At 41.5% G+C, this 16,328-nt stretch overlaps 1 protein-coding gene across 3 annotated transcripts in view; it reads right to left on the minus strand.

Moving 5' to 3' along the window:
• Positions 1-16,328, minus strand: part of LOC101009767 (talin-2) — a 253,027-nt gene that overhangs the window by 118,596 nt on the left and 118,103 nt on the right. For all 3 annotated transcript variants that reach the window (XM_031662566.1, XM_031662564.1, XM_031662565.1), the window contains 6 exons: positions 14,148-14,314; positions 9,732-9,860; positions 8,520-8,633; positions 6,326-6,439; positions 3,737-3,871; positions 1,064-1,192 (listed from right to left, as the gene is read on the minus strand). In XM_031662566.1, the coding sequence (XP_031518426.1) occupies positions 1,064-1,192; positions 3,737-3,871; positions 6,326-6,439; positions 8,520-8,633; positions 9,732-9,860; positions 14,148-14,314 (788 nt within the window). The remainder of the gene's footprint in view (positions 1-1,063; positions 1,193-3,736; positions 3,872-6,325; positions 6,440-8,519; positions 8,634-9,731; positions 9,861-14,147; positions 14,315-16,328) is intronic.

The following is a 16,328-nucleotide window of genomic DNA, read 5'->3' on the forward strand; positions in this document are numbered from 1 at the left end:
CCAGTCTCTCTTGCACTCCCTGGGGTATAGGACTTTGCAAAGAGACTTCCGGACTACTTTGCAAAGCTGTGGGCCCAGAAGGCAATCCCAACTCTGTCATTAACTGGGTGACCTAAGTTAAATGACTTAATCTCTCTGAACCTGAGTTTCTTCTTTTGTACAATTAGGGGAACTTGATTTAACACACATTTTCTGAGTGCTTTCTATGTACCAGGCATTGTTCTATGGTGCATTAGATGCTCCTGAAGTCCCCTTTACATTCTAAAAGTCTTCAGTTCATTCAAGGAGCCAGAAGCTCTCAAAAGCACAGGTTTTAGAGTCCTGCAAATCTGTTCTGCTTTGAATCAAATTCAAACTGTGGTTCTGCTCCTAACTGGCAGATAACATTGGACAAAACAGTGACAAACTGTGCCCCTGCGTTTCTCACCTGTAAACGGGGTTAATAAAACTTGTTCATGAAAGTTACTATCACGATAAACTAGACTGTGTGTGTACAGTGCTTCACAGATGCTTAATACATGGTGGTGTTTTACTAGCAATGTTCAGTCATGTGAAAAAGTACATACAAATGAGGAGGACTGCTAAAGTTTTAGCCAACAAAACTCTGACATAAGCATGAGGAGGTGTGGTAATACGACCACAGTAGGTCTCTAGGGCCATTATTCCATTTGCAGTATGGCTTTCCTGTATGGACGCACTTTGTCGTTGTCCATCCTAGCGCTTTGCATTAAGTAAATGTTTTTTTTTAAAATGATTGTTGATAATCTTTTCTATGTGTATCATGATAGCCTCATTGCTACCCATTTTGTAGATAAAATACTTGAGACACAGAGGGGATATGAAACGTGTGCAGAGCTAGTTGATGATACAGCTGAGTATAGAAGCCAGCACTCCTAACTCCAAACCTAGTTCCTCCAGCTGCCCTGGGCATTCTTTACAGAAAAAGGCCACAGGGTTAGAAACTTCTCAACATGCTGTGACATTTAGCAAACACCCTAACAACAAATAATTTAACATCATAACAAAAGGTACACCTGCACCCCAGCTGGCTCTAACAGCTCACCGTTTCGCCTGGAAGTGGCTTCAGCTGGCTCTCCACGGCCGCCATCTTGGCATCCTGCAGTTCATTCTTAAGTGTCTGCACCGTATTCAGAGCTGAATCGATTTCCATCGGACCACAGGCTTCATGGGCCTGTCAATAGAGTTGGGAATATGTGTACCCAGTATGCTTCGGAAAAGTGTCCCCAACACTTTTGCAACCTATAAAATGCCTTTCTGGATATACCCAGTGATTCTCCAAATCCAGTAGGAGGAGCAAGGAAAGCAAGTATTTTTAAGAACAAAATCATCCTCAGTTAGAACCTTACTCTTAACTTCCTTAAACCATCAATTATGTATGTCTGATAACTAGATATAGTAAGTGTTCCAGAAGTGACCCTTATCTGAAATGCACTGGCCTCTTAGACTCAGTGGATCATTTATTTTCACTGTGGCTGACTTCTAGAGGTAGGGCACCTAGCACAGCCATGTGTGTACACAGAGGCATGGAAAAGATGCAGTGAATGAACAAATGAACCCACCCAGGACTCTGGGGGCAAGTCTATGTCAACTTTATTGCTTCTCTTTACAAATTTCTAGATTATAAATCATTACTTTTCTGTACCGAAGATTACAAACTATTTTTTCCTTAGTGATTTATGAAAACTACTTTATCTCTTGGTCATCTATAATACTGATCTCCAAATGCTTTGATTCCATCCCTCAATATACGCATGCATATATAATTATATAAACGTAATTATTGATTAGTACACTAAATACTGGTATATTTTCATTTCTTTCCATTTTTAGATAATAGTAATAACAGCAGAAATAAATACCAATTGATTTCTGTGCCAGTATTACTCAAGAAGGAAACTGAGGCACAGAGAGGTTAACTAACTTGTCTAAGTCACAAAATTAGTCAATGACAGTCTGATTCCAGAGCCTGCACCTTTTTTTTTTTTTTTTTTTTTTTTTTTTGGGAGACAGAGTCTCACTCTGTTGCCCAGGCTAGAGTGCAGTGGCATGGTCTTGGCACACTGCAACCTTTGTCTCCTGGGTTCAAGTGATTCTCATGCCTCAGCCTCCCAAGTAGCTGGAACTATGGGCATGCACCACCACACCCGGCTAATTTTTGTATTTTTAGTAGAGATGGGGTTTCACCATGTTGATCAGGCTGGTCTTGAACTCCTGGACTCAAGCAACCCACCCACCTCGGCCTCCCAAAGTGCTGGGATTAGAGCCTGCACTCTTAATCCTTATGCTACATATTAAAAAATATTGCTGGGTGCAGTGGCTCATGCCTGTAATTCTAACACTTTGGGAGGCTTAGGTGGGAGGATCACTTGAGCTCAGGAGTTCGAGACCAGCCTGGGAAAGATGATGAAATCTCATCTCTAAAAATAAAAAAAAACACAAACAAAAAAAATTAATCAAATGTGGTGGCACATGACAGTGGTCCAGCTACTCAAGTGGCTGAGGTGGGAGACTGCTTAAGTTCAGCAGATCGAGGTTACAGTGAGACATGATTGCACCACTGCACTCCAGTCTGGGCAACAGGGCAAGACCCTGTCTCCAAAAAAAAAAACAAAACAAAACATATATATACACACACGTGCGCACACACACACACATATATATGTACAAGTTTTCACAGTGTCTTCCTGTACCCAATGGACAGTCTTGCTTGAGTCCCACTTTAGGGATCACTGCTCTGGAGCAGTGTGGTTCAATGTTGGTGTGTGTCTCAGACTCGGCAAAGAAGCTTGTGAAAATGCGGATGTTCAGGCTCTATGACCAGAAATTCTAATCTGGTTTCTCAGAGGTGAGGCCCAGGGATGTGCAGTCTAATAAGCATCCCCAGGTGATTCCAGTGTAGACAGTACCAGGAGCTCTCTTTGAGAAACATAGGTCAAAATAACTTTTTTATTGGATATAGTCTAAAGCTCTGGATATTTTTATTTGGCAGTGTAGCGTACTCCTCATATTAAGAATTCAAGTCAGCTTCTACCTTCTTCTCTCACCAATTTATGAGCCTGCTTGTTTCTATAAAGGGATTGCTACAATGAAGAAAAGTGAATTCATGCTAGAACTTGATGCTAATACCACATCAAACATGAGTAGTAAATGAGGCCCTTTGGTAATTAATATGCTCCAGAGACAGAAATTCTTTCAGTCCTCAACTCTGTTCTCCTTAGGACCTTGTTAAGGTGAATGCTTCCATGTAAGATGTGAAAACATTCCAGGGCAAAAAAGATAACAAAGATGACCCTTCAAAATAGATTTTCTGCCTATATAATTTGTTATTAAGTTCACAAGATGACACCTGGAATATATGATCACTTATTCTGGACCACAATTTAGCTGGCACTGAGACACTGATGGCTACCATTCTCCCCTAAGACTGTGAAAAATGGACCACTGCTTGTCCCAGGATATGGGAGGAGGAGGAGGAAGTATGCAACTCAAGATAGTTCAACAAAAGGCATCTGAAACCAAAAAGTGAATAGTAAGTCTGGGAGATAGTGGCTTAATGCAATAAAAGCCAACCCACAGGGGCATCTTTAACAGTCATACAAGTGGCACAGACAACTCTGCCAAGAAATAGGTTCAGCAGTGTTCAGGCCCTGGGTGGTACCCATGCCACCCCAGCTCCCTTCCTGACAAGCTAACCCCTGTGACATGCTCCACTTGCCTTCTGCGAGGCGGTACGCAGCTCCGCCAAGCTGGTGGCCAGGTTCTTGGCACACTGGCTCAGCTGCATGGCTGCGGCCTGGTCACTCACGGTGGGCACTGCGGCTTTGGCAGAGGACACCATCTTGCTTCCAGGCTATAGAGAGATGAAAAGAAAGTAAGACGGCTCCTGGGCAGCAAGAGGTAGAGAGGAGAGACCCAAGCAGCGATGTCTCCACAGCAGTCAGAACTGATTTTGTCCTAAAAAAAGAGGAATATTAAACAACTCGTCCCCTACTCCCAAACTGCCACCTCAAGCCAGATACTCTAGGGCAGTACATTCTAGGAATGTTTAAAAAAAGAAAAAAGGAGGTGTCATGGAGGGTAGAAAAGGCAAAATTAGAATAGTGGCTTGAAATTCTCATTTAAAACAGATTTCAAAGAGAGTTCCTTACCAAATAGGTTTCACTGTATTTCTCAGAATAGCTCTTCATTCTGAGTCACACATACTCCCAAAAGACTGCTTAGGAAAATGAAGACATAACTAACAGGAGCTAACATGACCTCACATCTCCCAAAGCAAAATAATTTCGCCAGTGAATGGATACCTATGCGCATGTACATATATTTTCAAAAATAAGATCATACTGTTTACTCTATTTCACAATCTCCTTGTCTCACATATCCTACCTTTTAAATAGCTATACAATATTCCAATATATGCATCTATTGCCATTTCTCAATTCTCTGTTGTTGGGCGTGTTTCCATTCTTTCCAATTTAATAAACAATGGTATGATAAACAGCTTTGTAGCTAAATCTGTACACATTTATAATATTTTTTGTATAAATTTTTAAAAGTATAATTTCTGGATCAAAGAGTATACATACTTTTAAGACTTTTAATATATATGCTATAAAACTATACTTAGAAAAGTTGCAACAAGTGCCAGAGCATAAATATTAAGGACAAAAGTTAATATTTTTAATATTTAAATAATTAATACTTATAAAAGCTACCACGAGTATACAAAAAGCATAAGAAGATAATTTTGCATAATAAAAAATAACAAACTTATGAAAAGTGTTTAACATTTTGAATATCAGAGAAATGCAAAACCAAACAAAAATAGTTTTACAGAGCAAACTGGCAAAAACATACACGTTTTCTTAAAACCTTAATCCCCAATTTCATAAAAGATGTATTTAAAAGCACGCTCCATATTACTGCTAAGTTGTAAATTTAGATTTGTTCAACCTCCTGGAACAGGAGTTTTATAACATGAAGTTTAAAATGTACAAACGTTTTGATCTGTCAATTCAATTTCTACTTATTTTCAACCTTCCCTTTTTCTTGTAAAGATCTATCTATAATAGCAAAGTTAAAAGAACAAAATAAAAAGGGAAAACAAGGGCAGGGACAGAGTAGAACCAGGAACACGTCTACACCGCTCTGTCTTAATGTCCTACAATCTTGCCAGGGTGGAGACAGCACCCACAACTGGCTCCAGGCTCTCTCCCCTCTCAAATGAAGAGAGAAATGCCTTGTCCACATCATAAATTGCAATGTCCCAAAGATAAAAATAAGTTATTTGCAATCCTCTCTCCAGGAGTTCAAGAAGAGAACAAAGACTTGAGCACATAAAGATTTTTATCACCTTATTCACGATGGCAAAAAACTGAAAACCTGTACGTCCAATGATGAGAGAAAAGTTGAGTACAGTCATATAACAGATTATTCAAAATCATAAACACTCATATGTTAGATGAAAAACACAAAGGGCCTATATACAATGAATACCAATTTAAAAGAATATATACACACATACACACACACACATACATACCTGTGTTGCATATGTATGTAAAGTATGAGGAGATACATCAAACCTTTCACGTTTTATTTCTGCATGTTAGAGTTATACAACTTGAAAAATGAACCAAACAGATGTATCGCGGGGTCCTACAACTATCAGTTCAACTAGAAAGGGATGCAGAACTGACCCACCTCATCATATCAACTGCTTTTAAGTTGAGAAAAAGTGCTGCTAAAGTAGAGACATTTGAATATAAGAAGCACATAAAGGGGAATTTTTCCGCAACTTAGTATTTTTGTTTATTTTATTTTCCTTAAAATGAATCTACCCTTCTTCACCCCAAAGAGACTGACAATACTAACTGTACAATTGCCACAGAGAACAATCACATCTCTGGAGAAGATGCACTTCACACTTCTTTCCCCGGTCCATGAATAATGACATTAGGATCTCTGCAAACAAAAACCTAAAGGAATACCTATTCCTAGGCTGTTCATCACAACCTGCAACTTTTTACATGTTTTCTTCTCTTTGAAGAGAAATACATATGATAATCCTGAGGAAAATGGATCATATGCCATCTCCCCAGGGCAATTTCCCTGCATATCAGCATTTTGCTTTGCCAAGCTGAACCCACTTCTCCTGAAACTGAAAAGGTAAAGAAGAGGCCTTCAAGCCCTGCCTACTGCAAAGACTTAGCTGAGGCTGTGGAATTCATTAACTCCTCTCCTTAAAGGGCAGCCCCTGCCCAGACGAGGGCTCTGAGTGAGCCCAAGGTGACCACGGCCCTGTTACCTGGAGGAAGTTCTGGCTGGAGATGATGAGAGCCAGCTGGGCACTCAGGTCTTCGGTTTGAGCTTGGCTCCCCCTCACTCCCTGGACCAGTTGAGGGATGTGATCAGCCACTGCCTGCAGAAGGCAAGGAAATGAAAACAGCATGGCTAGAATGGTGGGATCATCCAAAGAAGCTAAAACATGACTCAAGAGCGCTTTTTGGATGTGCCATCCACTCCCAGGGGACACCAGCCCCAGGCCTTGGAATGACACTGCACATTAAGCCAGCTGGGTCCTTATCAACACTGAATCCCATTTTCTGGGCATTTTCTCTACACACACTCTACCCTGTGGTACTGGAGGTCTCAATACATTCCTTTGAAGATGATTGTCTATGATGAGGCCTAAAAGAATTTCCTTAGCTGCAACTCACACCATCTGGCTCACTGCCATTACAAACCTAGAATCAAAGGATCTACACGATTCACCGGTGGTAAACTGAAGTCATATGGCCCCATGTTCAGAAGGTGAGGGAAATACTTGGATACCCGTGCATGTAAGTTCTTTGGCTTCTTACTTTGCAAGCACGCATTCTGTGCATCAGCCTTTGTGTTGCCATGGCCCCTCTTTCTCTAAGAAGGACTTCTCATTCTCAAGCTGGAAAGCCCAAAGCCAGGGGAAAGGAGAGAGACGCAGCATTCTGTGAGGCAGGGCTGCTGTACAGTAACGGGCTCCTACGGTATCTTGGGAGACGAGCCTTTTACTTTCTCTGTGTTCTGTCCACACTTCCTTTCTGTGCCCACACGTCCTTCTCTGCTTAACGAGGCTCTCAGAGGCCACAGCACTGTGGCTATCACTGCAGATAAAGGTGCCCAGGGCATACTGGCCTGGGAACATATTTTTCTAGGACTGCTCCAGCACAGGTTAAAAAAATGTTTCCAAGGATTTTAGGCCCCCTTTAGGACTGCTAGTTCTGCTAGTTCTAGTCATTTGCTCCACTCTCCCCTCTTCATCTCAATCCTTTCATTTCCTGGTAGTGACACTCGACACCTAGTATCTTCAGTCTCTCTGCAGAAGAGGGATGAGAGGTCTCACTCATCTGGTGGCATGTCCCTGCATGTGAGCTGCACATGCTCCCAGAGAAGGAAGTTTTCACCCCTGCTGGCAGCTGAACTGAGGACCCAAAGGAAGCAAACTCCCCCACAGCAGATGCCCTCACTCTCAGCAAGACCCCTTCGCTATCCACACAGGACCGAAGGACACCAGCCCAGGACCCTACTATGTCACTGAGGCTTTTCTTCCTGGAGTGCATTCAGTCCACAACAGCAGCAGGGCTGGCCTCAGAGAATTCAGATTCAAGAATAGAGGGCTCTATCAGAAGTAAAGCCATTTCTGAAGTGGCAGCAGTGGCACCCCTCACAAATGTGAATCATTTGGCAGAGACTTGAAGAAGGAGAGAGGGTGCAGTTGGCTCTCATAACCCCAGCACAGACAGGTATGCCTCCCAGCCAGCTACCACGGCTAGCTGCAAATACTTCTAAGACATACCAGCCAGACGTGCCACCCACATGTGGGCAGTGGCTCTGCAACTGAATTTTGTGTCTGCCACAATTCAGAGGAGCCCTGGGGAAGTCAACTCCCTGGGCTCTTAGAGAAACCAACAAGAGTGTTTACTGTCCCTTTTGTAGTAAACTGGGCTCAACTTAGCATCAAGGCCCAGGTGTCAGAAGAATAGAGACATAAGGGCAACGGCAAAAAGCACCAAAGCACAAAGTCACAGAGGCTAGACGGGATGAAATAAATCCTTGAGGTGCAATTACTAGAAAGCAGGAAATCAACCCTGCTCCAGGGAGCAAGGCTGAATTCAAAGTCCTGCCTCTCAAAGAAAGGCCACTCTGGAAACTCAACACTTCCTTCCTATTTCAGAGCCCTAAAATGGCCTCGTCATCGATCCTCTTTGGTTCAGTCTCTTGAAAAGAAAACTGTGGACAAAAGTAAGACAATGCTGGAAGAAAATCATACTTTCCTTCCAAACACAGGCCATCCACTTAATGGACAAAAACCAGACGTGTATACACCTGGAACATGGGAACTGGGACAAATTGGATTAGAAGCTTGGATAATCTGTCTTTACTGAATTATCAGGGGACTTGGCGTTCTAACGTTATCAGGGTCATCTGCAGCTGATCTGGCTCTCTGTGCACTGGAACCTCACCTTGCAACTCTGAACCAGCTGCTGCTGGGCCGCAGGGTTCTTGTTGGAAACAGCTGCATTCTGGGAGGCGGCAATGGTCTGTGTGGCTGCTGCTGCGGCCTGCTTGGCTGCAACCTGCAGATGAGTGATAGATGAGTCAGGGTCTGCATATGCAACACACATGCATGTTCTACAGGTCACTTCCACCACAGAGTCAGGATAGGTTTGTTGCTCTAAAAGAACTCCAAAGAGCAGGCTTTGTCTTTTAAAACCAGTGATGACCCTAATCTCACAACACACTATCTTCCTTGTGTTGACATCCTCTGAGACAAGTGACAAACACAGGCATGCTTGAAAGCTCAAGCTTTGAAGTTCATTTGTCTTTCGCAAAAACAAAAGGGATGATCCCAAGATCATAATGACACTGACAAGCTGTACCAAGTCTAAATGTTTTTGGAAAAAAAATCTTCCACAAGCAGCATAGATGGTTCTGTGTCAAGCACAAATGCTGGTGCTCTCTCAGTACTCAAAAGCCTTAGTTCCAAAATGCTGAGACTTTCCCACCAGGGCACTTAATTGGATTTATCCTCGTCTTTTTCCAAGAACAACAACGTTACTTTTCTTCCAGAATCTAGCAGACTGCATATGGAGGGACTTCCCAGTACACAGGCAAAGGTCTCAGCTTCCAAACTCTCAAATTTCAGTGTAAGGTTCTCCTGTGTGCATTTGTAGGATAAACTTTTTTTTTTAAAACATAGTCTGTGCCTATTACTATTTTAACTTTCTTTTTCAGAATAACTACTTCAAAAAATAACAAATATATTTCACTCCCTTCTATACCTCTCCACCCAAGCCTAATCTCCGAAGTTCATATTTCCTATGGGAAGTCCTGACAAAGTCACTGACTCCAACAGAATATAAATATTTTCAGCAAAAGATCCTTCTTGAATGTGTATATCCTTTAATGCTAGAAAAAAAATAATCCGGTTCCTCCTGAAAAGAATCTAAATTCTATTCTTGAACGTTAGAAAGGATTCGAGCTTACAGAAGCAGCTTTTTCCAACGGAGTCAATGCTTTTATAGTACTCAAACCTTCAAACAATGATGTTTGAAGTCAAACAACCTTGACTTGGCTTTCTTTATATGGGCAACACCTTGTTAATTCAACTATCTTTTCAAATAACTCTTTGCAATTTAAGATGGGCATCCCAGGAAGCCAGCCTCTTTCCTGACCTCCAGTCGGTTGACAATTTTTTTCTTAATAGCATTCTGGGCAGCTGCGTTGGTTGCTACCCGGAGGCCTTCTGCAGCTTCTCTCAGCCTTTGCTGCTGGTCCTCATTCTCCGGGTTGGCTGCAGCCCCCTGCAAAGGTGAAAATAAAGATTTCAAGTGGTCCAGCGGGAGACATCACTGAATTCATGCCTTCAGTATTGTTTTTTCTTTGTAATAGAAAGCATTTGGAAGGACAGTCGAATGCTGCAAGCAATATCTTTATGATGAAGATGTTTCCTCATGCAACAAAAAATACCTACCAGGGGATGCTTCAAAACTGCGTGGCTAAGCAGTTAGAAATCCAAAGTAATAATTAAACACTTGAGAACACTGCCTTGGTTGTCCATACAGATTAACCTGGGGTCAGAAACCCATGGTTTAAAAGATGGGAAGATTAAATCTCCCCTCTTCCTATCTCTCCCAGGGAGCATCTTCTTTTCATTGGCATGACATAGTAATGACACGTGTCTTCATGTCACTCCTGAAATACCCTGTGGCACAGGTAAATGTGAAGGGGTAAGAGTCCAGTATCAACTCAGGTGGGGACAGAGGGAAGACGGGGAAGGATGGAGGGAGGGCTCAGGAATGCCATTAAAAAGATTCCAAGGAAATTTTGTGAAACATAGACCATGCCCAGAAATCACATTCCTAGAGAGACAGAGTTGGAAAGTCTAGTGTAAAGTCGAGATGGTACCCAAAAGTACTGAATTAATGAGAGAAAGGTAATGCCCTCAACCCGACAGAAAAAGAGGAAGGCAATGTGCACAGTCAGTCATGCATTCTTTGTCCAGCCCCACAGCCCTTTTACTTTGTTGCTTTTAGGTGAACATGTCTTAGAAACCTAAGTGGATTTTATTTAGATGGGTGGAATTCTGAAGCAGGGGAAGGCTAATGATAATGTAGAGAAAGGATATCATTTTAACTCTACAATAATTCAACAAATGCTCACCGCACATCCAGCCTTCCTCTCCCACCAACAATAACAGCAGCCATCAAGATTTCCCTCACCAGGGCCTGAATGCTTTGTAACATGTGCTTGATGTCTATAGATCAATGAGTTTCTTCCTATGAACGCTTTCAGGCAATAATATTTGCTCTCGAGGCAGGGAGAACAGTAGAGAACAGCACACTGATTTATCGAAAATCAATTTCCTAAAAGTCTAGATTTCCAAGTGGCCAATTTGCTAAACTTACCAATTTATAAGAACCGATTTCTTTGAGCTATTTATAAAAGTTATAGCAATGCATACAGGATGGACTAGTTTTAACAGCTGTGGCAGAATTATTTTGGCAACCCTCTTGAATAGAATCTCCTATTCTTTCAAACCTTAACCATTCTCATAATCTTGATTTTGTGTTTCTAGCACTGAAAAATTTTTATTTCTGTATTTCACATGCAAAAGGATTGTTTGGGCTACTTTTGGGTTTTTTTGCAGGTTTATGGAAGTTATTTTGGTTTTTTCTGGTCTTCAGGTATTTTCTAAGCTGCTCCTTTATATATGTCTCACGTGCACATCAGTCTTAATTTTATGTATTTTGAGCAGCTGGAAACCAGCATTTCTGCACTTCACACTGATATGGATGCTTTGGGTCCTTGCTCAGCAATGTCTTTTTTTATGATGAATATGTATCAGATATGGGGTACTAATCTTGGCCTGAAATCTTAGTTTCTAATCATGAAATATATTTTTTCTGCACATTAAATATAATCCTTGGAAGTCTAACCTTTGCGTGTTCTTTAGCTTTCAACAAAATTCAGCAAATTAAAATATTGCTACAAAGACAAAATGAAAACTTTTAACTAAAAGCTGAAAGAATTTACAGAAACACTTAACATTGTCCCATTTAATATAAATAACCAAAATCACATGAATACTTAGAAGAAATGAGTTTTTGGTAACTTGGTAAATGCAGTGAATTGGCCTGGTAAACAGTCACATCAAGAAACAAAACATGGCCGGGCGTGGGCTCATGCCTGTAATCCCAGCACTTTGGGAGGCTGAGGCGGGTGGATCAAGAGGTCAGGAGATCGAGACCATCCTGGCTAATACAGTGAAACCCCGTCTCTACTAAAAACACAAAAAATTAGCCGGGCATGGTGGCAGGTGCCTGTCCCAGCTACTTGGGAGGCTGATGAGGCAGGAGAATGGTGTGAACTCGGGAGGTGGAGCTTGCAGTGAGCCAAGACTGTGCCACTACATTCCAGCATGGGTGACAGAGCGAGACTCCATCTCAAAAAAAAAAAAAAAAAAAACCAAAATGTGCACACTGGCCTGGCTCAATACTGCTTATGTGGCATTAGCATTCATCTTTTTGAGTTTTAATTTTTTTCATTTGTAAAATAAGGAAGGGACTAGATCTACCCTACAGTTCTTTCCAACCTAGCAAGTAATTTTTTGTGAACGTAAGATTGCCTCAAATAGCTATGTGTAGACTGAGAGAGGTGAGGTAAACTAGTAAAACCTTTTAAAAAAAAATTCAACTACTACATAAAACCCAATACATACACACACACACACACACACACACAGCATATATATATATCATATATACATATATGATATATGTATAGCTTAAAGAAGGGGGTTAAAAGCAGAGCTTATTGGCTGAAACGGGGATTAGGAGACAAGGGAAGGAAGCTCAGATGCTGCCCCTCCCTGGGTCTCTCCTTCACCGCTACCCACGAGGTGTCTCTAAGAACTCTCAGTCCTCAGGTAACATGAATGCCAGTTCAGTCAGGAGAGGTCCTCTACATGGCTATGTGTCATAATACTTTTTTTTTTTTGAGACAGAGTCTTGCAGTGTCATCTGGGCTGGAATGCAATGGCACTATCTCGGCTCACTGCAACCTCCGGCTCCCAGGTTCAAGCAATTCTCCTGCCTCAGCCTCCCTAGTAACTGGGATTACAGGTATGTGCTACCAAGCCTCGCTAATTTTTGTATTTTTAGTAGAGACAGGGTTTCGCCATGTTGGTCAGACTGGTCTTAAACTCCCGACCTCAGGTAATCCACCCACTATGGCCTCCCAAAGTGCTGGGATTACAGGTGTGTGCCACCATGCCCAGCCCACAATATATTTTAAGTGAAGTAATGCACATATTAGGTTGAGATACCAATTCCCGGAAGCCAGGGAGATGAGATAAGATGTGGAAACACTTAATGAATCTATTTTTTTTTTTTTTGAGATGCAGGTTTGCTCTTGTTGCCCGGGCTGGAGTGCAGTGATGCAATCTTGGCTCACTGCAACCTCCACCTCCTGGGTTCAAACAATTTTCTCCTGCCTCAGCATCCCGAGTAGCTGGGATTATAATAGGTGCACACCACCACCCCCTGTTAATTTTTTGTATTTTTATTAGAGACGGGGTTTCACCATGTTGGCCAGGTTGGTCTCCAGCTCCTGACCTCAGGTGATCCTCCCGTCTTGACCTCCCAAAAGTTCTGGGATTATAGGCACGAGCCACCGTGCCTGACCTTAATGAATCTTATATGCATAGAAATACATTTAAAATATTATTTTAAGGGCAGGAATTTGAAGGTGAATTTCATTTTCTTTTTTCACATTTATCTGCATGTTCTATTAATTCTACAAGAAATGTGTGCTAGGTACACAATAAAAAACCCAGAAAAATATAGCCTTATTCATTTAAAACAGTTCTCACCTAGAGATGCACATCAGAATACCCTGCAAAACTTAAACACGCACACACACACACACACACACACACACAGAGTCCTACCAGTGACCTTGTGAATCAGGATCTTTGAGGATGAAACTGAGGCATGTGAATTTTAATATGTTTCATAGGGGGCTATGTATCAGACCCCAGGTTCCCAATCACTAGGTTTTGTAAGCATTATGCCATAGCATAGCTGTGAAAAAGCACAAAGCTAACACTTAACTCCTCATCCTTTTATAATATTTAAAACTGTGATGGGGATTTAAAGAATGGTAACGTAGGAAATAGTCTACTGTGCAAAATCTTGCTAGAAGTTTAGTTGGGAAGTCAAATGGAGGGCAAAGTAACATTAAGGCGTTGAGGAAGAGAACAGGTTTAGGTGAATTTGCTGTTGAAAAATCTCAGGTTTAAATTAGTCACCACGTTCAATGAAGCCAACACAGTGATGACCAAATGGAAAAAGAGGCCTCCCTAAAGAGGGCACTTTGCTGCTACGGCTGAGTCAGTACCACTCCCCTGAAGCATTTCATTCAGATGTTCCATCACCTCCTTTGCCACAAGAACAGGGTTAGATGTTACAAGCCACAAATGTTTTAAGCAAACAAAAATGCACACTTGGCTGAACATCCCCCAACTGGAAGGTACCTTCCAAATCCTAACACTTAATAGTGTTCACTTTTCATACAAACAAATCCAGTACCTTTGCAGCTTCCACCATGCGAGCAGTGGAGTCGGCTAAGAGTTTTGCTGCTGCCAGGAGCTTCTTCGAATTCTCCATGTCGATTTCGGCTTCTGCATCTGACCTCATGGCATTGACGAGGTCTGATGTGGCTTGGGCCAGGACCCGCGCCTGGCGCACCATTTCACCTAGAGGACGGAATAGAAGATGTGGTCGGTTTGTCTGCTTTTCAAAGGTCAGTAAAACCTCAGGAGCCAGTAGAGTCTTGTCTCTACTCTTCTGATAAGTGGGAGCAAAAAACGGAACCTCCATGCTCTACTCCTAAGCAATGCATCCAAATTAGAACCCAAAATGAAAATATTCCCTGCGGCTGCCAGGATGATACTCCCCAAACACATCCAGGTTCAGCCTTTCACTATGAGGCATGAAGAGAACAGAAGGAGCCAAAGAGGAACACTTTATAAAGAGAGGGCAGGGAACAAAATTACGTGGATTTAGCATTAGTAAACACTTATTTAGAAAACACTGCTTTCTTCACTTTGAAAACCACTTACACAAAAGCCTCTATAATAAACTTTTTGAAGAACTGGCACAGAACAAAATTATTTTTAAATTCTGTATTAATGTGTAGGCTACCTAGCACCAGATGAGGGATATTACACAATCCACTCCATGTGTGCCACTTGGCCTTTGCTAATAGAAGCACAGACCCCAGCTTCATGCTCAAATGCTATGATTTGCCTTGGCCTGGAGTTTTCCCTGCCAATTTTCTCTTTGCTCATCCTTTTTTTCCCAGCACTGATTTTGATCTTGCATTATTCTTTGGTCTTATTGTCCCTGTGATTTTACTGAAATCTATTTTAATTTCCTTTTGGAAGTAGGAGGAGTATAACAACCAACATTAAAAACTAGCACGATTCAAATGTAAGGGATTTCTTCCTCTAGCAAAAGCCATCTGAAAAGAATGCTGAAGCACTGTAACAAAAAGGGGGAAGAAGAAAGTTTTTACTCAAGTAAAAATGTGCTTAATTCAGTGTGGTATCCTGGACTGGATCCCGAGACGGTTAAAGGACATCAGCAGAAAAACTGATGAAATCTGAATAATGTCTGTAGTTTAGTTAGTAAAGTACCAATGCTAATTTCCTGGTTTTGACAAATGTGCTATCTTTTAGGGAAGCTGTCAAAAATGGAGAAACTGGGAAAGGTATATGGGAACTCTCCGTATTTCCTCTGCAACTTTTTTTGCAAATTTAAAAGTATTTCAAAATAAAAGGATTATCAAAAACAAACAAACAACAACAACAAATTCAAATGTGTGAGGCATTCCTATCTTGTTAAATTATTTACGGATACAGAAGAACACAAGACAATTTTCTTTTAAAAAAAAAACAAAACTCGCTATAAGGTATTGTTCTATGCTGTCAAGGAAGCTCAAAAATAGATCTCTTACAGATTACTAGTTGGGTTGCAAATTGTGGGTCCTTTCTGGAGAAAAATTTCTTAGACACATTTAAAATAAAAATTTACCTACCGGCCCAGCACCTCCATTAATAGGAATTTACCCTACATTCGAAAAGTAAACCATTTTTACAAGAATGCTTATTGTAGTATTCTTGTAAAACCAAAACAAACTAACAAACAAAAAAACTAAATGTCCATTAAAAGATCACTGGTTAAATTATGATGCCTACAAAAATAGAATACTATGCTGCCACTAAAAAGATTAACGCACAGGTGGACATGAAAAAAGTCCAGGCTGGGCACGGTGGCTCACCCCTGTAATCCCAGCACTTCGGGAGGCTGAGGCGGGCAGATCACCCGAGGTCAGGAGTTCAAGACCAGCCTGGCCAACATGGTGAAGCCCCATCTCTACTAAAAATACAAAAATTAGCCGGGCATGGTGGCAGATGCCTGTAATCCCAGCTACTTGGGAGGCTGAGGCAGGAGTATCTCTCGAACCTGGGAGGTGGAGGTTGCACTGAGCCAAGATTGTGCCACTATACTCCAGCCTGGGCAACAGAGTGAGATTCCACCTCAAAAAAAAGAAAAGAAAAAAAAAGAAAAGAAAAAGTCTATAAGATATATAAAGTGAAAAGGTTATGAATTTCTGGGATTTTGATGGCACAGTGGTGAGCTGGGTTTGGGGAGACTTCCTTTTCAATAGATTATAAAAAGGTGTATTGTATATTGTTTTTAAACTGA

The sequence above is a fragment of the Papio anubis genome, unplaced genomic scaffold, assembly GCF_008728515.1.
Source record: "Papio anubis isolate 15944 unplaced genomic scaffold, Panubis1.0 scaffold75, whole genome shotgun sequence".
NCBI lineage: Eukaryota > Metazoa > Chordata > Mammalia > Primates > Cercopithecidae > Papio > Papio anubis.